Source organism: Anabrus simplex, chromosome 2 (assembly GCF_040414725.1).
Source record: "Anabrus simplex isolate iqAnaSimp1 chromosome 2, ASM4041472v1, whole genome shotgun sequence".
Classification (NCBI taxonomy): Eukaryota; Metazoa; Arthropoda; class Insecta; order Orthoptera; family Tettigoniidae; genus Anabrus; species Anabrus simplex.
The window spans coordinates 198015221-198039555 of record NC_090266.1 but is presented as its reverse complement, the minus strand read 5'-3'; the positions used below and the strand labels follow the sequence as shown (position 1 = coordinate 198039555).

The 24335-nt window shown below is 36.9% G+C and overlaps 1 protein-coding gene across 1 annotated transcript in view; it reads left to right on the top strand.

Moving 5' to 3' along the window:
- The window catches only part of LOC136863482 (transcription initiation factor TFIID subunit 4), a 681682-nt gene that overhangs the window by 619169 nt on the left and 38178 nt on the right, over positions 1-24335 (top strand). The window contains exons 8-10 of the mRNA XM_067139882.2: positions 1072-1238; positions 1483-1613; positions 17385-17567. Of these exons, the coding sequence (XP_066995983.1) occupies positions 1072-1238; positions 1483-1613; positions 17385-17567 (481 nt within the window). The remainder of the gene's footprint in view (positions 1-1071; positions 1239-1482; positions 1614-17384; positions 17568-24335) is intronic.

Here is a 24335-nt window from a genome sequence, read left to right as displayed (position 1 = left end):
TATGAAGTATTGCTCCCTTTTCTTTTTTTAATGATCCTTTTCAGCATATTGTTTATTTACCATTACTCCTGGAACATGATTATGATCCAACAGTCAAAACCACTTGGGAGCTGAATGTGACCACTGCTGTTTCCATTCCACATTTGTTAATTCTGTACATATTTCTTATTTTTAATTAGACTATAATATGTGCTGACTGCTTTACAGGCACATTTCCATATCAATTATACCTGTTTTACAGTCAGATCTTCCAAATAATCCTTTTACTTTCTGGACACATCAGAAACTTAAAAGACCGGGCGAGTTGGCCGTGCGCGTAGAGGCGCGCGGCTGTGAGCTTGCATCCGGGAGATAGTAGGTTCGAATCCCACTATTGGCAGCTCTGAAAATGGTTTTCCGTGGTTTCCCATTTTCACACCAGGCAAATGCTGGGGCTGTACCTTAATTAAGGCCACAGCCGCTTCCTTCCAACTCCTAGGCCTTTCCTATCCCATCGTCGCCATAAGACCTATCTGTGTCGGTGCAACATAAAGCCCCTAGTAAAAAAAAAAAAAAAAAAAAAAAAAAAAAACTTAAAAGGAGAAAAAGTGGGATACTTCCTGGATACATCAGAAACTTAAAAGGAGAAAAAGTGGGAAAGATCTGAAAATTCTGCTTGTAGAAATTCTGTCATATAGCCCAGAGGAACTGCTAGACTGCAGAACGTGGGAGAAAAGTTACAAGTGTAATATGCAATTAATTACATACAAATGAATGGTATTAACAAAGTATTTGTAGATGTTTGAAAATAAACACATGTTTTGTAAATATAACATTGTATTGAATGTATTGAATAGGTGATATTATAAACTAATTTGCATCCTACATGTAGTATCTTCAATACAGATCCATAATGATATTTATCACTTGATTTTAAGTACTCGACTGAAATTTGTAAACAGATTTTACTTTGATTTGATGATTTAGAAAATGATGCCGACTTAATTTTGTAAACCTTCTCTCTTGCAAATAGTAGAAGGATTATAGTCTTCAAAATAATATTGATTATTTTCTTTGTTACATTGTTTTTAGAGGAGATGATGATATCAACGATGTGGCAGCAATGGGTGGTGTGAATTTAGCAGAAGAAACACAAAGGATATTGGGTTCTACAGAGTTTGTTGGGACACAGATCCGTTCCTGTAAAGATGAGGTGTTCTTACATATGGCTCCCTTGCAACACAAAATTAGGCAAATTGGTAAGTGCTACTAGGTGCATGGTTAGTTCTGTGTAAGCTTCTTTTCTTGCCATATTTGTTCATTAGGCCTTTATATATAATGGAATTAATTTTGAACTTAGAATACATTATTTCTTCTTGTTATTTACATTTATTATTATTATTATTATTATTATTATTATTATTATTATTATTATTATTATTATTATTATTATTATTATTGAAATATTATGTATAATTAAGTATGGTTTGTACTCTTTCCCAGTTTCTAAGCATGGTCTGGATGAACCATCACCAGAAGTTGCAACATTAATCTCGCATGCATGTCAAGAGAGGCTTAAAACTCTCCTGCAAAAACTCTCTGTAATAGGGGAGCATAGGATAGATGTAATTAAGGTAAGTTGTACTAAGTACTGTTAAGTTTCAAATAAAGTCTCAGTAACTTCATCTGATGTATTTAATATACTGTATTCATTAATGACTGTTAATACCTTTCTGCATACAGTCTATGGATCTCATTCCTTAATCAATTTACATCCGTAATTACCTACTGAACTTTGCACCAAGGTCTCCTTGCTCCCTCTGTGGATCAGAAGTAGATCATCGACCTCCATATCCTGAGGCCATGGGCTCAAACTATTACTGTCTTATTAATGAACTTGACCATATTTGGTTCCTGTTAGACCATTATTGACTAGTAACATTCATCAAACCTGCGCAACAGGGCTAAGGTATGGTCAGGCTGTCAATACAATTAATATACAATAGTATATATTTACTTACTTACTACATCCTAACATTGTACATTTTTTCGAGAACGCCGGGCTGAGTGGCTCAGGCGGTTGAGGCGCTGGCCTTCTGACCCCAACTTGGCATGTTCGATCCTAGCTCAGTCCGGTGGTATTTGAAGGTGCTCAAATACGTCAGCCTCGTGTCGGTAGATTTACTGGCACGTAAAAGAACTCTTGAAGGACTAAATTCTGGCCCCTTGGCATCTCTGAAAACCATAAAAGTAGTTAATGGGACGTAAAGCAAATAACATTATTATTATTATTATTATTATTATTATTATTATTATTATTATTATTATTATTATTATTATTATTATTATTATTATTATTATTATTATTATTGTTTCGAGAACATATATATTCTCTTCTTCACTGACCAATACAATCTCAAAATCCCTTAGAAGAACGTACATATTCAACTCAAAATAACATCAAAACAAAGATTCACATTAAAATAAATTGTCTACCTAAAGTAGCCTATAAATTAAAGTGCCAACAGTTCTGTTTCTTGTTGCAATCTAAAATACATTTCCTGATATACTTCTCAGAAAAAACTTATTCATGCACATGGTGCCTATTCTCCCATCCTGGGAAAATACACATCGTAAATAGTTGAAATTATCTACCTGTACCAGCTTTGTATTCCCAACCTGACAGTCAATTCCCTAGGGTTTCTTACCTACTGACATCACTTTAATCTTGGAAAGGCTCCTTTTTGCATCATACACATTGCACTTATTTTCTAGTTCCAAGATATTAGATTGCAGGCTTTCAGCATAGTCTGCTATTAAGACAGGGTTGTCGGCATAAGTGAAACTGCTTACTACATTTCCACCTAACTGAATCCCTCCCTACCACTTTATACCTTTCAGTAGATTATCCATGTAAACTATGAACAATGAAGGTGAAAGATTACAGCCTTATCTAACTCGTGTAAGTACCTTGATTAAAAACTCAATCTATCATCAATTCTCACTGCAGCCCATTTGTCAGTCTAAATGCCTTTGTTTGCTTTTAATGTCCGGCACCTTGGCTGAATGGTTAGAATAGTGCTGTCTAGTTCAGAGGGCCTTGGATTTGATTCCCAGCTGTGTGGGAGATTTTAAACTTACCAGTTAATTCTCTTTGCTCAAGCACTGGGCGTTTGTACTGTCCCAAACATCCCTGCAACTTACACACCACACACAAACTATCCTGCACTACAATAATACAAGTTTCCTACACATAGCAGATGCCGCCCTCCCTCATCAAAGGGTCTGCCTTACAGGGACTGCACCAGGCTAGAAATACCCACACAAAATCATATTATATCACTTTTAATAATAAACCCTTAATCCCTTAATCCCCTGTACAGCTAACATTTTTTCCCCGGTACTCTGTCATATGTCTTCTCAAGATCATTGAAACATAAACATAACTGTCAGTTCCTCTCACAGCATTTTTCAATTACCTGGTGCATACTGGAGATCTGATCCTGACAGCCCCTCTGTGGTCTGAAGCCACACTGGTTTTCATCCAACTTACTTTCAACAACTGTTCGCACCCTACCTTCCAAAATGCCAGTGAATAACTTGCCTGGAATACTAAAATACCTCCGTAGTTGTTGCAATCCTTCTTGTTCCCTTGTTTATAGATAGGTGCATTTACTTCTTTTAACCAATCAGAAGATACCTTACCAATATTCCATGCTAATCTTATTACTCCGTGAAGCTCTTTCATCCCTGTCTACCGAGCTCGATAGCTGCAGTCGCTTACGTGCGCCCAGTATCCAGTATTGCAAGCTGTCCACTTCATGGCCGTATCGATGAGTTTAATCAACAAATTAATCTAAAAAGCCACCTAATTGATACTTTATTTCTTTTGCCTTTGGCAAACTTAAAAATAAATTAACAAACACAGTACAGGTTTCGACCACTTAGTGGTCATCTTCAGCTGTATATAAAAATCTTAGATGATAACATTTAAAAGCAAGCACATTGGATCTTATAATTATATCCCATGGGAATCCAAAACTATTGTTCTAGATGCTTTAAATGAATTGGAAGATGGGGGGGGGGTAAGGAGATTTATGTGAATGATACTTAAATTACAGTATCGTTTACAATTGTGTTTAAAAAACTTAAATGATGAAAAACATATTTAAAATATTTAAAAGCGTCTATGGTAAAATTCTTTTTGATAAAATTAGGTGGCGTGATTAAAAGTTCGTGTTTGTAACAATCTTCAGGCATTTGTGAGAAAATAATAACTTAATTAAAATTCGCGTCTATGGTGCTGTTAAACACTTTGTTTTTAATAAACACACTTAAAATATTCTAAAGTGTCTATGGTAAGGCACTTATTAAAAAACACTTGTGCTCGAATGAAAGTTTATGTTAGATGCACCAGTCTTCAGGTATTTATTGTTTATATTTGATAACTTCCTTGAGTGATATTCTTGTGGTTAAAAGGCCGTGTTGACTGTTTAACGTCCGAGTATTGCTCTTCGGAATGTGATAAAAGAATTTGTGTTAGTCGTTTAACTTGTTAAAACCCTGTGGTGGCTTCTGTTATACAAAATGGCGATCTGATTCGGGCAGCTTGCCTCGCGATCTGTAACCAGCAGGAGATCGTAATATATTAATATATAACATATGATAAAAGTAAAAAGCTCCGAATTCTAAATAGATAGCGGGAAGATATTTGTATTCGAGATTGCGTGGCCTTGACTTACCTTATCTGGCAAATGTTAATCCGCGTTGCCTTGGAGAACTGCCTTCGTGCACGACCTAGTGTGATAGCGGTGTGACATGGTCTGATTGTTCGTGGAATATTCCGGAGAAAGGGGAAGTAGAGTTGTGTCGTCATCTAGTACGTCTTGTGAGGGGGGAGGGATTACTGGTTGTGTTTCAGTGACGTCGTGTTCGAGTATTTCATTTGTTTGTCTTGTTTGTTTACTGTTTACCATTTCCACGTATTTACTGAATTGTTCGTATAGGAGGTTTTTTTCGTTCGTTTCGTTTAGATTCCGTTCCTTGTTCTCTATTTTATCGAGAGTAATGTGGATGTTTTCTAGGTTATTCATTAAACTTCCTTTATTAATCCTACTGATAATTTGGAGATCTTGTCTGATGTTAGTGAAATTGTGATTTGCCTCCTTCATATGAGCTCCCATAGCAGAGTATCTTCTGTATTTCTCTGCATTAATATGTTCCTGATATCTAATTAAGAAGCTCCGCCCAGATTGCCCCACGTATGTTTTTTTGCACTGGGTACATGTCAATCTGTAAATGCCAGATTCCTGGAATTCGTCATCTTTAAGTTTATTGACTTTACTGTAATTAAAAAATCTGTGTTTTGTATTGTTGTTGGTTGAGAAAGCTATTTTGGTATTGTGCTTCTTAAACAAAGTCGTGATTTCATAAATCCTCGGGTTATTAAAGGTGAATTTGACGTATTTCTTTGCATTCTCCGATTGTTGCTTTAGTTTAATTTGTTGTTGATATTTGCACTTAGTAATGATTTTGTTAATGAATTTCAAACTGAAACCGTTATGTAAGGCTTGTTGATGAATGAAAGATAGTTCCTTCTTTCTGTCCGTATCTGTTAACGGGATTTCAAAGGCCCTGTTGACGAAACTGTAGTAGGCGGATTTCTTTTGTGAAGTGGGATGTAAAGAATCGCTTTTAATTGTAGTCGCTGTAAAAGTGGGTTTTCTGTGTATTTTAAACTGGAAATGGTTGTTTGTCTGGATTGTTTGAATATCTAGAAAATTGAGTGTACCTTCTTCTTCTTCTTCTTCTTCCGCTGTAAATTTAATGTTTGGGTCTAAAGTATTTAAGATATTTAGAATACTTTGACTGTCATTAAGTTCTTTGTTTATAATGACAAAAGTATCGTCAACAAAGCGTACCCAGAAATCTAGTCCTTTAATGTGGCCTACTATCTGAGTGTATTCCAAGTGATCGAGGTATATGTTAGCTAAAATTCCGGAGGCCGGTGCTCCCATAGGTAGTCCATCTTGCTGATAAATTTTATTATTAAAAGAAAAGAAATTATGGTTCAATACGAATTCCAGGATAGTTATGAAGTTTTCTATTTCAGGTTTACTGATGCGTTTATGGTCTAATAAATTAGTTTTTATAATCTTGATAGTGTCTTTTATAGGAATGTTCGTATACATGTCTTTAATGTTGAAAGAACTTGTTACATGAGAACCAGTTAATTTGAAATCTTTAGCGGCCTTACAAAACTCTTTAGAGTTTTTTATCGAGGTTTTGGTATAAAAAACATAGTTTTGGGACAAAAACTTATGAATAAATTGAGAGGCTTTGTACGTAGGACTTTTCCGAAAATTAATTACTGGTCTAATAGGTGCGTCCTTTTTATGTAATTTAGGCATAGCTCTTGCCTTAGGAAGTCCAGGGTTCATATTTATGAGTTTATGGACTTCTTGGTCATTTAAAAGGAAGGTGCATTGCTTCAGTATTCCTTTCAAATTCCTTTGGATTTTTAGGGTGGGGTCTTTCTCAATTACCTTAAACTTGTTACTATTGAAAAAAGTTTCTGTTTTCTTAATGTATTCGGTTTCATTTAATATTACCACTGTTCCTCCTTTGTCGGCTTTTGTTATAACTATGTCATTTTGCCTAATTTTACGCTGAAGATCCTTCTCAACTTTTGAAATGGCGGAATTAGTTAATAATCCTTTAATTACGGAGGGAATCTTTTTCTTTGCTTCATACCGTACATCATTTTGAATGTCGACTGGAAGAGTTTGTATGGCCGTTTCTGTTTCTGCTAACGTTTGTATTAATTCTAGTTTGTTGTTGATACTTTGCCAATTATGATTTGGACCTTTGCCTAATATTTGTAGTTCTTGTTCTGTAAAAGTCGTGTCAGACAAATTTTTTACAGGGGGTGGGAGTTTTTCACAATTGAAAGGTGTTTTAGGTTGAGGCTTATATTGTTTAGTTAGGGCATTGCTTTTTAGGTTTTCTAACTTCTTATTCAATGTCACCTGTTTCTTGTTCATTAGACTCTCTACTTTAACTCTACAGTATTTTTGTACAGAATCCCATTCTAACGGTACCAAATTTATTGATGCTGAAAGGTGTGCTAGGTAAAGTTCCCGATTAAGGAAGGATTTCTTCCTATACATAAATTTGATTTCTCTTTTAAGCCATAGACGGTTAACTGTTTTCTGGGTTGAAATTTGGAATACTGAGCAAAAAAATGCAAAAAACATACGTGGGGCAATCTGGGCGGAGCTTTTTAATTAGATATCAGGAACATATTAATGCAGAGAAATACAGAAGATACTCTGCTATGGGAGCTCATATGAAGGAGGCAAATCACAATTTCACTAACATCAGACAAGATCTCCAAATTATCAGTAGGATTAATAAAGGAAGTTTAATGAATAACCTAGAAAACATCCACATTACTCTCGATAAACTAGAGAACAAGGAACGGAATCTAAACGAAACGAACGAAAAAAACCTCCTATACGAACAATTCAGTAAATACGTGGAAATGATAAACAGTAAACAAACAAGACAAACAAATGAAATACTCAAACACGACGTCACTGAAACACAACCAGTAATCCCTCCCCCCTCACAAGACGTACTAGATGACGACACAACTCTACTTCCCCTTTCTCTGGAATATTCCACGAACAATCAGACCATGTCACACCGCTATCACACTAGGTCGTGCACGAAGGCAGTTCTCCAAGGCAACGCGGATTAACATTTGCCAGATAAGGTAAGTCAAGGCCACGCAATCTCGAATACAAATATCTTCCCGCTATCTATTTGGAATTCGGAGCTTTTTACTTTTATCATATGTTATATATTAATATATTACGATCTCCTGCTGGTTACAGATCGCGAGGCAAGCTGCCCGAATCAGATCGCCATTTTGTATAACAGAAGCCACCACAGGGTTTTAACAAGTTAAACGACTAACACAAATTCTTTTATCACATTCCGAAGAGCAATACTCGGACGTTAAACAGTCAACACGGCCTTTTAACCACAAGAATATCACTCAAGGAAGTTATCAAATATAAACAATAAATACCTGAAGACTGGTGCATCTAACATACACTTTCATTCGAGCACAAGTGTTTTTTAATAAGTGCCTTACCATAGACACTTTAGAATATTTTAAGTGTGTTTATTAAAAACAAAGTGTTTAACAGCACCATAGACGCGAATTTTAATTAAGTTATTATTTTCTCACAAATGCCTGAAGATTGTTACAAACACGAACTTTTAATCACGCCACCTAATTTTATCAAAAAGAATTTTACCATAGACGCTTTTAAATATTTTAAATATGTTTTTCATCATTTAAGTTTTTTAAACACAATTGTAAACGATACTTGTCTGTGTCGGTGCGTCGTAAAGCCAATAGCTAAACAAAAAACAAAACATCCCTGTCTTCCCACTATAATTCATCTTTTTCAGGTCTAATTTCATCTATCCCTGCTGCATTATGACAATGAAGTTTATTTACCATGCTTTCCAATTCCTCAAGCATAATTTCACTCACATCATCATCCTACTCCCCATGAGCTCAGTTGTTCGCAACATCAGCAGAAAGATTTACTTTTATGTTGAGAAGATTTTCTAAATATTCCTTCAACCTATCCAGTGATTCCCTTTGATTTACTTTAAGTTCTCCTGATTTACCCAAAACAGTATTCATTTCCTTTTTCCCTTCCTTTCTGAGATTCTTTATTAGTCTCCAGGAAGGTTTCCCTGATGCTTGACCTAGCCTTTTCAGGTTGTTACCAAAATATTCTCATGACTTGTCTTTCATTCAACTATTATTTCTTTTGCTCTGTTATTTTGTTTCATCTATGTACAATTTTCTGTCTGCATCAGACCTTGTTTGGAGCCATTTCTGATACACCTTCTTTTAACATTTGCAAACTGGACTTGCTTCTTCATTCCACCAAGTTGTTCGATTTTTCCTATCTTTACACGTAAAGTTGAAGTCCGTTGTAGCGAGAATTCATAAAGGCGAAAAATGTACTCCCTATAATGGATTGTTGTTATATCTTACTTTTCGTAAAATTCTGGAAAAACCCCACACACACATTAAAGTCACTATGTAATGGCAATCAGTTTGTTCCAAACTGGTGTATTAGCGGATTTCCATACTAAGGCTGTCACCCGCCCCCTTTTGGTTACCCCAAACACAACATTACCAAACAGCAGAGATAACAGGGAGAAAAATGCAAATGAAGAGATCGCGATAATACAAGGCAATAAATTATGAGATAGCAGAGTCTAGTACGCAGAGGGGCAATGTGATGGAAAAGTATTCAGGTCCGAAAAATTGTCGATCGGAGCAAACAAGAAATTATTCGAAGTTGGACACTTTCTGTCCTATGTAATATACATCCAATTAAACCAACCTTACTACCGGCAAAGGAAAGAAAGAGATAAGACTTAAACGTGAGTTTATTAAAAATCAAAAGTTCTAATGAAAGATAAATAAATAAATTCATAACAAGGAAAAAAATTACACAGATCATAAATTATTTTGGAGAGTACTCACTAATGATTGTGTGTGAAGGTTGTCAATATATCGCCTTCGTAGCGACCTTCTTGGGATGATACAGTTTGCGTACTTCAGTACCAGAGATGGGCTAGAGTTCCCACTCATTCTTTCATCAGGAGAAAACTATTGGCATAACATCGCGTTTACCACGGAGATGATGTATTTCACTATTATTCCAAAATAATGTATAACGCATCACAGAAAAGGTACAGATCCCAGAAAGAGAAAAAGAAGCTCCTCAATAATGACTTACGGCAAAGAAGAAAATAAAAAGGGGCAGAACTGCGTCACATGTAGACGGGTATCAAATGAAAGAAAAAAAGGTAAGGATTCGCACAGAAAAATATCATGGCAATCCCCCAAAGTAAAAGAATAAGGTTACCATTTGGTCACACAAAGGTAAGACACAAACGGGATGTAAGGGCGGGTAAGTAAAATAAAGCATTAATCCAGAGTAAAATAAAAACTAAAGGTGAAATAAAATCTTTCTCCTTCAGTGTGTACCAAAATACGATCTATTCCACTAAACCGCATGTCAAACGTACAAAAATCGGGCATTTTACAGATTCAAAGTGCCATGTAGAAATACACCAAAAGGCAGTGTCACTCAACATCATAATACTGTAGAGTGGCCCAAACTACCACACTAGATATGTATAAAACCATGACCTACATTAGCACCACAACGTTTCAAGAAAACAGCTTTGATGATAAGTGCCACATAGGCATTTACATAGGCATTTACAAAGGTAGACTTACAGACCTTAAGATGGGCCAAGCACAAGACATCGAAATCCCTGACAAGTGATCCAAAATACCAGGCACGTATAAATGGAGATGTCAATCACACCAACAATATTGGAATGGCTGTATCGTGCCATAACTTTGAATTTGGCATTGAATTGAATGTGGCAGGATTAACATAGGGTTCATCGAATAAGCATGTTCAAGGTATATAACAAATATGACACTTTTATTGAATTAAATGAAATATTAGCCATCCTGAAGTCTGTGATTATGACTGTGATCACTATTTTATGTAATTTAACATGGCTCTTGATGTAACAAACTCAAATGCAAACAAATGGGATGGTACACGGCAGTTGTTTTCCCTAATATTCTAACAGAGTATTTTACATTGTTAATTTTCTTTATCGTCTTTAAAGTCATTAAATTATTAATTTAAAGTTGAATCAAAAATTGTTATTCAAAAAATGAGGTCTGGGCCAAGCCTTCCTCGAACAATCTGGAAAAAATGCAGTAATTGTAAGAACGAGTATAATAAAGAAACATCCAAGATTCATTATTTGACTGTTATGGCAAAATAAAATTTACATTCGTTATATCAACAATTTGTAGTTATAAAATGAAAAGTTGAATTTGCCTTTGTTTTCTCTAAGTTAATCCGAGACGTCGGATATATCTGTTCACGTCGTCTCACATCTCTTTTCGTAAGAATTAATACTGAACTTTAAGCATCTGATCAATAATTGAACAAAATAAAACGCCTTCTGAGCTTACGAACATTCATAAATGGAGAGAATATCATCCATGTGGAAATCCCATCCACTATCCATCAATAATATCAAAGTGTCACACATTATCAGAACAAAACACATAGAAAATAATTCTCTAACTACTAGCAAATTACTACATCTACAGCTAACTACTGAAATTATCAAGAAGACTGTGATTATCAAGAAGACTGTGATTATCAAGAAGAAAATATCTACAATATTTACATGTCGACGAGTGTCGATCAACTATATCACTCTCCTGTTAACAGATTTATTACGTTCCAACAAGATCGAGTTACCTCATGAGAGCGAAATATTGCATTAACGAATGAACTTGCCTAGTCACGAATCAAATATTATTGAGATATTTCATCGAAGATCTGTTCTTCAGACCTAAGGCCTTCACGAACATTCACCTGTACCTTCAACTTGAAATTATTAAATTACTTGAGCAAAATTGGGATATTCTCACGAATTAAGAAGTGCATCGATTAACATGGACTTTCATTTTCTTCATCTGAAGACACTAATATTAGACTACACTGCGTTCGTCTCGAATAATCCATATTCACATTACAACCTAATCAACATCAGGCTTAATAATATTACAACATTAACATGTGAAAAACTCAGTTTCACGAAGATTCATATTATGTGCAATTACTCCACATACTTTACATGTACAGTGTACCACAATGACGACTCTAACTTGTCGCATCCTAATATCAAATATGTGTAGCCACGAAATATAACGACCTACCATCGTCCTACAAATACATAATATCCACTTAAATGTGTCTCGATGATTAATTAATCCAATTAATTATCACATGCCACAATGCACATATTCTCATTAAATTCATACATAGAATTCAGACTTAATATCCCGATGACACGTTATCTCAAACACGAGGTACAAGTAGAAGTTCCATTTCAAGGAAAATATTGAAAATATTGACAAAATATCCTTTCATCAAATCCATCGGACATAAATTAACTCATATTCGTAATGAAATTCACTCAATAAGCAAGGATGGTTTCGATAACACATGGATAACTCTATCAGAACCCTCGCTGTCAAATTCATGGCAACATGGTCATTAAGCAATTGCATGTGCTAATTTTACGACATATCCGAGCGAAAGATACAACCATAAAAATGTGTCAGAATAAATTACTAAGAAGAAAGAAAGAAAGAATAGATCAAAACTACATAGAACAGATATAAATGAGACATAATCGACTTAACTTAAGGAGATATCTTCACGTCTGGAAGTCTGGATTCTCAATCAGCCATGCTAGGATGAAAGAATCTGTATCCCGACGCCCCCGACGGTGGTCGATGGTTTAGAACTTCATGGTGAACCACAGGTAATCCATAATACGAAGTTCCGTCCTCTTCTGGAAATGATCAAGTCCAGGTCCTCCACGTTCACTCGTGAGAAAGCTGAAACTTACACAAAGTGCTTTAGAATAAACTCCAAACACACACGTAACTGTATTTTGGAAATGACACGTACTTAAGGGATTAATATCTGCACATTCGACGTCTGATCACAGCACTGTTCTACGTTGTAGACAATTATCAGAAGTGTAGAGCACAGGAGTGAAGCCACTATTCCTGACGACAATATTCACGATGTTCTACGTTGAAAATCTTGCTGGCAAGGACTCTGAGCGACTGAAGATGATAGTTCGGGAACACGTCAGTATGTGAGAGTGAGTACTCTTATCACATGACTTAAATATCGTGTCTGGTGCTCATGCATGGAAGTAAAGTCAATTTAGATACTGAATTCTTCTACCGTATGAATATATAATTTTATCACCATTTTAGCCAAAAGGTCGTGTAAATTAGTTCCAAAATTTTAGTTTTTAATTTATATCATCTAAACGTGCTATTATTCATCCAGTTTATTTTAATTTAATCCATGAGCATTCCGTAATTATGCATGTCACGCCACCAAAGATATTATAAATATTTCATTCATATCGTTCCTCGCAATTACAAGTGACATGCGCTAGCAACTTTTTTTCTCTCGCCAACCTTCATTTTTTTATTTTATTTTGTTAGTCGACCAGCCACCCTCTTCACGTCAAAAAAACTTGTTCTCGTCCACGAGCCAAGGTCGCGCACACTCCCTCTCGCCGACAAGTGAACACAAGCCACACACCAACACCTGTACAGTCAGCTGTGACCTAATTACGGCCACAATAAATATGGTGAGAATTAAGGTAAGAAACACACACATAATGTGGTGAGACGTCGAAAATAGACAAAATCCCAAGCAAAGGGTGAAATAATATGGCAATACTTTCAAAGCATAATGTTCAATCAAATGGTAACCAAAGTGCAACCGATAAGACAGGGTAAAAAAGGCACAGAATTTATTAAGATAAAGTGGACATAGAGTCACAAACTTACCTAGTAAAGATAGAGAAGAATAGATTCTGTGCGCATCTCCAGCATAACATCATTTGAATCTATTATAAATATTATAATATAGAAAGAAGGGCTGCATTATGTTTCTGGACTCCGTTTTGCTTTACTCGGAAGTTCAAAGAAAAATTATCATTAAGAGACTTAATTATTTCTTTTTAAATTAATTTGTTTTATATTGCACCGACACAGACATGACTTGTGGCGACGATGGGATAGGATAGGACTAGGAGTGGGAAGGAAGCGGCCGTGGCTTTAATTAAGGTACAGCCCCAGCATTTGCCTGGTGTGAAAATGGGAAACCACGGAAAACCATATTCAGGGTTGCCGACAGTGGGATTCGAACCCACTATCTCCTGAATACTGTATACTGGCCGCACTTAAGCGACTGCAGCTATCGAGCTCGGTAAGAGACTTAAAATCAAGGAGATAGAATAGCCAAAGGTACGTGAGGGTTTGTGATGATGTTAGAACCCTCTTTCAGTTCTTTCCCGTGGTAAAATTTGAACTCTTTTTCATCTGCGCTACCATGTGTACCATCTCCCTTTTGGCGGTATCAAACCGTTATTTGCTTATCACGATCCTTGGTTTCGCGACTGTCCTCGAGCTGTTTTACTAGCTCTTCAAGGGCTTTAACGAACCCTTGCTCATCCTCTGGTAAAGAATAGGATGTTGTGGGCTCAATGCTGGCCTTAGACTGGCACACGATATCCGAGTTTTGATAGAGTTCATCAGTAGCATGTAACATATTTGGACGTAATGATCCATAATCTTCTGGAGAACAGTTGGAATTTCTTATCGCCTTGGAAGCATTGAGGCTAAGAAGCAATGATTTCACCTTTTGCGTCACAGCTGTTGGAAGTCTTCTGAACCCTCGGTGCTGAGAAAGATAGCTTTCGATAATGTCTTGTTTACTTCCGTCACCATTTATTTAGGTCAATGGCTTTAGGAAATACATGTAAGTGTATGTTTCGTTCCTTCGCGTGCCTGCTATGATTTGTGCAGCCTGCAATCGCATGACAAACCATACTGAAAAGTGTACACTATTTCTGATTTTTACATTTTATCACATAAAATGAACACACACAGTTTCTCATACACCACAGATATGTTACTATCGTGTAGGCTATTATTAGCACCTAGCTTCTGCGTGCACAGCGATTCTTATTTGAACTACCTCTGCCTTATTCAGGGCAGATTCAACGCAAGGGTCCTGCGTGACGTCACAGCTCTGCTTTGCTACTGCGCACCTCTCTCGTGATCCCTACCTTTATTCTACGTACCTTGGGTGTATTGATGAAATATTTCACACAAAAATAAAAACACCTACATAGTCCATGAAGTTCTAGGAAACACAGGAGTAACAAAAAATAGCTTTATCATTGTTATATTATATACAAAATGTGCACCATTTTATGCTTATCAAGAATATATACACTTTTCACTACCCTGAACTGTTGTAAAAGTAAGAGAAATAAAAAGTACTGAAAGTACTGAATATTATAATACATGCACATCACTCCAAAACACAGTCTGCTTAATTGGCCTCATCGTCAGCATCTTCAGGGTGGCTTCTCTTTCTTCCTGCCTTCATGGATCTCCAGTAACTTTCTAATTTATGATAGCAGTGTTGATGGACACCACAGTTACATCATGGGCACCAGAAGTGACTGCTTTTCTGCAGTTGAACAGACAAGGGCACAAGTGCAGTTTCTTTCCTGGGATGTGTACCAGCTGATGTCAGAATCATCATTTCCTTCTTCCAGAACGATACCACTACCTTCTTCGCCTCCTAAATCTAATAGAGTCAGGAATTTCTCTGCTTCTTGACAATTCACTTATTGTAGATACAAATACCATGGAAACATGTGCTAGGCAACCACAACAAATAAGATGGCTGTCTGCAATATGTTCTTTTCCTGTGCGTATGCCAATCTTGTCCATGATTCTAAATTACTTTACCAATGTGTTATAATTATAAACAGACTTTCCTCTTTAAAGTGGTATATAATATCTGATCAGTACATTGACAATAAAGGAGCTATTGCAAGGTTAGTAAGTGCTGACATAATGTGTCGCGATCACAACTTTAACGATAAAGCTACGTGGAAATTCGCAATTGCAACGTTTACCAGTTATAGGATTAAGCTATCAGCAATTTATCTGCATAGTTCAGTTGCAAGAATGGTTTATCCAGTACCTGTTTTATATGGTTCAGCCTTTTTACAAAAGTAACTCCACACGGTCAGGCACGTTATACACTGTAACTTAAAATAAACTAAAATTATTCTGAGAACAGTAATACAAATACACAAATAATTTTCTCAGCTATAAACAATTGGTAAGATGTCTTGTTCATGCAACAGCAAACACATGACACCACAGTACATGGGTCAGTCATGTCTGTTTGAAGTCTTCTGGAGAACTTCAAGTCAATGAGCTCCTTCCCACCTTAGCAGTGGCAGGGCGAGTGGTGATCTGAAGGACCAAAGCCTTGCCCACCTATCTCCTTGGTCCCTGCACCTATGGAACATTCAGCACCTAGGCACACGAGGTGAGGCGAGGGAAGAGGGACGCAGTGCCTGGACTGCAATATCTGTCTTTGATGCCTTGCACTCAAAAATACGAGTGATGTTCTTCCTCATTGCTTTCAATTTTTGTAAATGGAACGATGAGTCAGATGCTTACATTTTAATGTGATTAAAATTCCCATCTTTCTCATTTGAGGTTTGGGCTTCACCGATAGCCTTGGTAGCCCTCAGTATACGCCACTGCTTTTTTCGTTCCATAAGATGCCCATTGATATTTATAGTTCATTTGTAAGGTTTTTCCAAGAAGTACCTGCCATGTTAATGTAAGTGAGACTGTCATTTCCATTTGGTTTGAGATTTGCTGAAAATAGTTTTAGTATACTTCTTTGAATGTCACCAACGGCCGTAGCCGTGTTGAAACACCGGATCCTGTGAGATCTTTGAAGTTAAGCAACATTGGTCGTGGTCAAAATTTGGATGGATTGCCACGTGCTGTTGGTTGGGGGGGTAAGGAAATGGAGGAGCGGAAAGGAACTGGCAACCCTACCGTATGTAAACTCCAGCTCAGGCACACCTCTGCGGAGGTTCAGACCTGCCTTCGGACAGAATACACCCTTACCTTATCTTTGAATGTCTGTTAAACAGGGTGAGTTTTGTTTTTGCGTAGTCATCTGGGGTTCATTTCTAACAATCTTTAAGGTTTATCATACCACTTTTCAAACCACTTCTGCTATGTTTTTATGTTTATCTGTATAAATTTATGGTGATAATTATGAAAATAACTTATTTTTCCTCAAATAAATTAGATTTATATTGATGTTTGTGTTACTGTAAATCATCTGTAAGTCTGTAAGTATGTAAGTCATCTCTGTACAGGCCATGAAGGCCCTTGGAGATGTGGAAGGTAAAGGGCCCTATCTATAACTAACCTCAAGCTTGATGGAGTAGAGTGGTTGGCTCTATGCCCAACCACCTTTGCCTCCAGCAATTAAGCTGGTACTCATTTGTTTCTTGGCTGAGTGAACCTCATGGCCATGTGCATCTCTGGAAGTGGAAATCTCATTTCTTTAATTTTTCGACTTCCTGATGGGAAATCGAACCCATGTCCTTCCGAGTGAACTGAGTACGCCTTTACTGCCTCATCCAGGCAGTCCCTGTGTTACTGTGAAATATATTTACTTCATTTGCCTTGTGGAGATTGGTATATTTTATTATTTAAGAAGCCTTATCTTGTGCTTATTTTGTGTGATAGCTTTAATTTTAATAGGATGGTCTTGTGTGTGTTAATAGTGCCTATTTATTACTTACTAAAAGGAAATTGTAATGTTTAGATGGACCCAAGGTTCGAAGTGCAGCATGATATCAAAGGCCAGCTGAAATTCCTTGAAGAGTTGGATCGTGTTGAACGAAAGCGGCATGATGAACATGAGCGAGAGTTACTATTGAGGGCTGCTAAAAGTAGATCAAAGTCTGAAGATCCTGAGCAGGCCAAATTGAAAGCTAAGGCGAAAGAAGTAAGTAACTTACCTTCAGTTTTTTGCTGTGTGTTTTTTTAAGAAAGTGAACTTGCAGTTTGTCTATACGTAATTCTGAATAGTTATTGCCTTAATGAAGTAATATTAAAATAATAAAATATGGGTAGATAGGGTGCTCTCTTTTGGACACAAGTTGTGGTGGTGTGATGCTGTGGTAAGTGGTAGTTATGGTATGTCAAGGAAATTTGTGTATACTTCAGAATCTCGTAAGATTGGTCCCTAAAAATGCAAATATGGCTGCCATACGTGAAACCCCAATTAGAGTATGCTTCCATTGTATGGGACCCCTCACCAGAATTACAGTCGAACCTCGATATCTCGAAGCTCCATTACTCGAATTTTCAGTATCTCAAAGGAACTTCAATTTCCCAGCCGTTTGTCCTACTCTTCATGTGTATTAATCTCTTTATTTGTCGAAATTTGGTAACACAAATTTCTCTATTTCTCAAAGCAAATGTTTCCTCCCTTGAAGCAAAAAATACTCTGTAACTCGAATTTTGCACAACATTAACTGTGCAGTACAGCGTTTGTGGTTTGTGAGAAGAAATTAACAAGTAAATGAAGAGTTACAGTGATGTGACGGGAACCAAAATCTTAAAACTTCTAGTGATCGGAAAATCGGTGAAGCCTCGCTGTTTATCGGGTGTGAATTCATTACCGGTCACGTACAAAAGCAACCCTGGAAGTCCATTTATGAATCTTGACTGTGTGGTATTGACGAGAAGTTTCAATGTCCTTTTCATAGATAACTGCCCTGCTCTTCACAAGATGCTCGTTCAGGAGTTAAAGACAGTGCACATGATCTTCTTGCCACCAAATTTAACATCCAAAATTACAGTCCATGGACCAAGGGGGTGATTAAAAAATTTGAAGCATTTCCATAAGAAGAACGGTCTTCAGTGAATTCTGAGAGGAATTGAATTCGAGGAGTCATTAACAGACATAAATCTACTACAGTCAATAAAAATACTGAGTAAATTGTGGGCTGATGTGAAGCAGGAAACAATTAAACAGCTTCCGCAGAACAGAATTTTTGAAAGGTGACTTAGGAGCTTCAGAACACGAAGAGGGGGAAGTCACTCCTATTCCTGTAGAATGGGTGGAATATCAGCAGCTTGTTAACTGTGAAGCTGATTTTGAGGCTTACATAAATGTGGACTTTGACGTTATAGTGGCCAAACCTCCTACGGATACCATCAACGCTGCTCCCAAACAAGAAGGAGGAGGAGAAGAGTTGGAGCTGCCTTCTCCTGTACTGTCAACAAACCAGGCATTAAGTGCAGTTGCTATTCTTCTATTGTACATACAGAATCAGTCGAATGTAAATGACTAAGTGTTTTCACAGCAATAAATGATGTTGAAAAATATGTGAGAGAAACAAAGGTTAACAGTGAAAAGACAGAAGAGACCAACAGATTTTTTCAAAGGTGTTAACGGCAGTATGTTTCTTGTTTCACTGCTGTATGTACTGTATTCTGTCTTCTAATAAGTTACTGTAATAAGGGTTATAATTAAAGTGATGTCGTAAAATACGAATTTGTTTGTATTTTGTAAACTACTGCTAAACATAGTATATTCAGTGTAAGTCCGTAGATACATATGACTCAGTTAGGTCCTGAGGTGATTCGATATATCGAGGTTCCACTGTACATGGTTTGAGGACTAGAGAAGATCCAAAGGAAAGCAGCATAATTTGTTCTGGTTGATTTCTGATAAAAGAGTAGCGTCCCAAAATAAAAATGATCAGACTCATCATTGGAGCTAATTTGACTAGTTACATTTTAAAATTATGACAACAAACTATTACCTGAGTACAATGTAAAAAAAACCTGCCGTAGTATTCCTCATACTGCCATATGAAATAAATGATATAGTTTTCAAGCTTACACACACATACTCTCTCTCAAAGTATTTCTGTTGCCATCCATTGAGTTTCAAAACTTAAAAGAGATTTATCAACTACCCCATATATGTGAAAATTTTAAAAGGATGTATGTTAATAGGAGAGCTCAGTTTAAGCTACTATACTCATAAGTGTATACCTGCAGCTGACCCAAGTAATCAAACACATACTTAGAACTGTCATCAGATCTCATATTATCCTCTACTGGGAAGTGCGTCACATGTCGCATGGACAGTCTTCATGATCATCATCTTACATCAATTAGGTTGTGCATCTATGGGGAAGAATGTTGATTCCTTTAGGGAACCTGAAATATTTGTCCTGAATTAGTAAATTTTTAATACCAGGATAGTTGGTCCGTAATTGGATATTATGAATTTTTTAGCTATCTCATTCCTGTTGCCAGCGTTTCACCCCAGTGTGGTAATTTCAGCTCATCAGTTGGCAAATAGCACACCTACCAAGACGCATGGCTAGTGCATACCGTGGATGCCACTGCATAGGCTACTTGAAGTCACTGGCAGTGCCAATTCACTATGAGAGACTTTGTCTCATTTTCAAAAATTGATGCCTGCCTGGCCATCAGATGATATAGATGTTGATTCCCATATGGAACATGAAATATTTGTCCTGAATGAGTAAATTTATAATAACAATACAGTTGGTCTATTATTGGACATCATAAATTGTCCAGCTAACTCATCCCTCGTTACCAGCGTTTCTCTCCTGTGTGCGAATTTTAGCTCATCAGTTGGTAAATAGCACACCCACCAAGACGCATGGCTAGTGCATACCGTGGAGACCACTGCGTAGCTTCTTGGAACCACCGACTTTTGTCTCATTTTCAAAAATTGATGCCTGCCTGATTTGTCCCAATTGAGAAAATTTATAATACCAATATAGTCTCCTGGTGACAACCCATTCAAAATATAGTGTTCTTTTGTACCATATTGTACCAGAAAAAGTCAAGGAAAAGGAGCATGAGAATGGTCTTCGGAAGTGTTCGGTTCTTAGAAGCCGGTACAGAGAAAGGAGTTCGCAGTGCGAAATAATGGAAGTTATTTTCAAAAAGATTAAGTTTATTTAACTTGTATGAAACATAAATAACTTCTTTACTATTTCGCATTTGAAATCAGAAATTAACTTTAACTTTCTTCTGTTGGATTTACTGTTGCATGTTTTAAGCAATCTTATGTTTCCTAGTAAGTGTTTGCAATGAATGAAAGTTGAAAATAAATTAGTCTTCTTCATTAATTTCATAGAATTTGTGAAATAAATATCACTTCATAGTTTCCTAAAGTCTTTCTAAACATAATCACTTCAAATGCCTAAAGTCTTTCTAGAAATATGACTTTAAATTCCTAGTCTCTGTAGAAATATTACTTGAATTTCCTAAAGTCTTTCTAGAAATATTGCTTTAAATTTCGAAAATCTCTCTTAGAATTAGCACTTCACATTCCTAAAGTCTTTCTAATATTAGCACCAGAAATTTCTAAAGTCTTATTAGAATTAGCACTTGAAAAGAGAAAATATAAAGTTACTTTTGTCATGAAGTCTAGTATTAGCCTACTTTGTAATTTGAAATCAATATTTAACACTTTGAAATTATGAGAATGACCTCAAACTGATAATGAAAGTTTGTTTGGAAATGAAGTAATCACTGTCTTTACAGTTCAGTTTTCAGATAAAAGTTTGATGTTAAATGCACTCATATCACCTGAATAATCTTGAAGCTGGAACTGGAGAATGCGGTTCAGCAAACAGCATTTGGAACTCCGTTGATGTTGTGATGTTCAACATAGCACCATGTACTATCTCCCACAATGTACCACGTTTAATCCCACGCTGTGCCACGTCAATTCCCACGTCATATCAGGTGTCAGGTTGATATTAGGGGTACACTACAATACAATACAATGGATTTATTTTGTCTGGCATGATTAAGGCCATTAGGCCCTCTCTTCCATCTACCCAGAAAATACAGTATCTACATGTGCAAATTAAAATAAATAGACTTAGGCCTACAATTGAAACATCTTGCAACTACTAAACAATGCAATATTATGATGAAAAGCAAAAAATTAAAAATAGGAAAAATAGGAAAATGATGATGATGATGATGATGAAGATGATTGTTTACACAATTATGACATGATTACCTCATTTCAATTAACCTTGATAATAACAGTGAGATTATATAAAGTCTATAGTTTGAGGAAGGCTAAATCTACAAAATTTCCATAACATACAAATAACAATATAGGACTTCATCTATTACTTACTAGGTACCAGTGACAAAGTTGCCTAAAACTAGCAGGTGAGGCTCCTCTAACAGAGATGGGTAGTGTATTCCACTGTCGTGCCGAAGAAATAACAAATGAGTTTGTGTATCGTATGGTGCGGTGAGGTGGAATAGATAAGAGTGTATCAGATTTTGACCGAGTTCTGAAACTGTGATTGGATGAGAGGTGGTGAAATTTACTGTACAAGTAGGGAGGTGAGCATGAGGAGAGTATTCGATGAAGAAGGCATAAAGCATGAAGATTACGGCGCTGTTTGAGTTTTAGCCAACCGAGTTCATCGTAGGCAGGTGTAACATGGTCAAAGTAACGTAGGTCACATATGTAGCGAATACAGGCGTTTTGTGCGCGTTGTAGTTTGTCGTTAAGAGTAGCAGTCAGGTCGTTGTACACGGTGTCACAGTAGTCAAAATGAGGTAATACAAGAGTGCAAATGAGGCATTCTTTTAATACTCCAGAAAATATGTTGCAGAATCTTCTAAGTGAGTTAAGTGTCGCAAATACTTTCCTGGAGATGCTGGTAACCTGCTGCTTCCAGGAAAGATGTTCATCTATAATAACACCGAGATCTTTGACAGATTCACTGAAATCAATGGGTGAATTTTGTAGGTAGAGTTTTGTTAAAGTGAAGTTGCTTATGGTTTTTGAACAAAGCCGAGGATGTGAAATTAATATAGCTTGAGATTTTACGTTATTTAATCTAAGTCCATGCATGTCAGTCCAGTTACAGATTTCTTGTAAGTCTCTATTGAGATTTTTAATTTCGGCGGTTAGTCTTTCCGGTTCACAGTGCAAATATAATTGTATATCGTCAGCGTGCATGTGGTGTCTACAGCTGTTTAGCGACGACGTAATATCATTAATATAGACATAAAATAGAAGCGGTCCTAGGACAGACTCCTGTGGAACACCAACTTCTATGGATCGCCAGGAAGAATATTCATTACTGTTATTTCTTACACACTGCAGACGACTGCGGAGGTATGAATTCATCCACTGAAGACTGTTTGTTGAGAACTGGAGTTTAAATAATTTGGAAAGTAGTATGTCTATGTCAACTGAGTCGAAAGCTTTAGAGAAGTCAAGAAGAGCTAGGATGGTAACTTGTCTTTTGTCCATCGCATTGCGAATGTCGTCGGTAACCTTAAGTAGTGCAGTACTAGGGCTGTGGTAACGTCGAAAACCAGACTGGTGTTCGTCAAGAATATCGTGTGTTTGCAAGTAGTTGGAGACTTGTTGGTGTACAATGAATTCTAGGGCTTTTGAAAGGACCGATAATGTGCTCACAGGTCTATAGTCGGTTACGTCTTCAGGCGGTGATTTTTTAGCGAGCGGGACGACAATGGCAGCTTTCCATAAGGAGGGATACGTGCCAGTCATTAGTGAATGGTTAAATATGTGAGTTATAGTAGGTAAAATTATGTCAATTATTGTCTTAATAAGTTCTATTTCTATGTTGTCTATCCCTTTGGACTTTGATTTTATTCTAAATATGGCTTGTTTAACTCGCGAAGGTGTCACATGTGAAAAGTAGAATTTTTCTCTGTCGGGTGCAGGGGAGTTGTAATTGCTGTATAGTGTTCTATGTTTCCTTTCTCTGTTAGTGGTATGTCCGGGAGTGGTAAAATATGTATTGAGGGAGTCCAGGGATATGTCAATAGGATGATTGTCTCTTTGTTTACCTATTCCCAAGTGTCTTAGTTCTTTCCAAGCCATACCAGGTTTAGTATTTTGTTTTAACAGGGTATGTGCATGTCTAATTCTAGCGTTGCGTACTGCCTGTGATGTTTTATTTCGTAGCTGTTTAAATGCGTCAAAATTATCTTGTGTCGGTTGTAGCTTAAACTTTCTGTGTGCGGCATCTCGTCTTGCCATTAACTCTTTTAGCTGCAGGTTTAACCACGGTGCTGGGGCTCGTGTTACCCGTACTGTTTTCGGCGGGGCATGTCGATCATAGAGCGCTGTCAGATATTCGTTAAATATATTTGCTTTAATGTCAACATTGTCAACTCTCAGTATATGGTGCCATGGAACATTTACTGCGTCTTCAGTAAACATACTGTAGTCAATTTTAGAGAGATCTCTGAATGTAATAGTCCTTGGTTTTGTCTTTCGGGTCTTTAAGGAGTAGGACAAGTATATTAGGTCATGAGCTGAAATTCCTGGTACAGATGTCTGTCTGTGTTGTAGTACTTTGTCTGTACTCTTGACAATCATTAAGTCGATTGTCGTGTGTGACGTGGTGGTGTGGTGAGTAGGGAGTGTTTGCAAAATACTCATATCGCAAGACGTAGTCATGTTTATGAGCTGCCGACATTCGGCATTGTTGTTTCCGGTGTCTGTGTTAAAGTCACCCATGACAATTACATGTTCATATTGCGGGAGTACGCGTGACAATGCATTCTCTACGTCCTCCAAATGTCCAATAGCAGGTGGCTTGTAAACCACACAGGCAGCACATTTCTGATGGGCTAGGATTATTTCCATGAGCAGGAACTCGGGTCGTCTATTGTATTCGCTATCTGAACATGCAATTATCCTAGG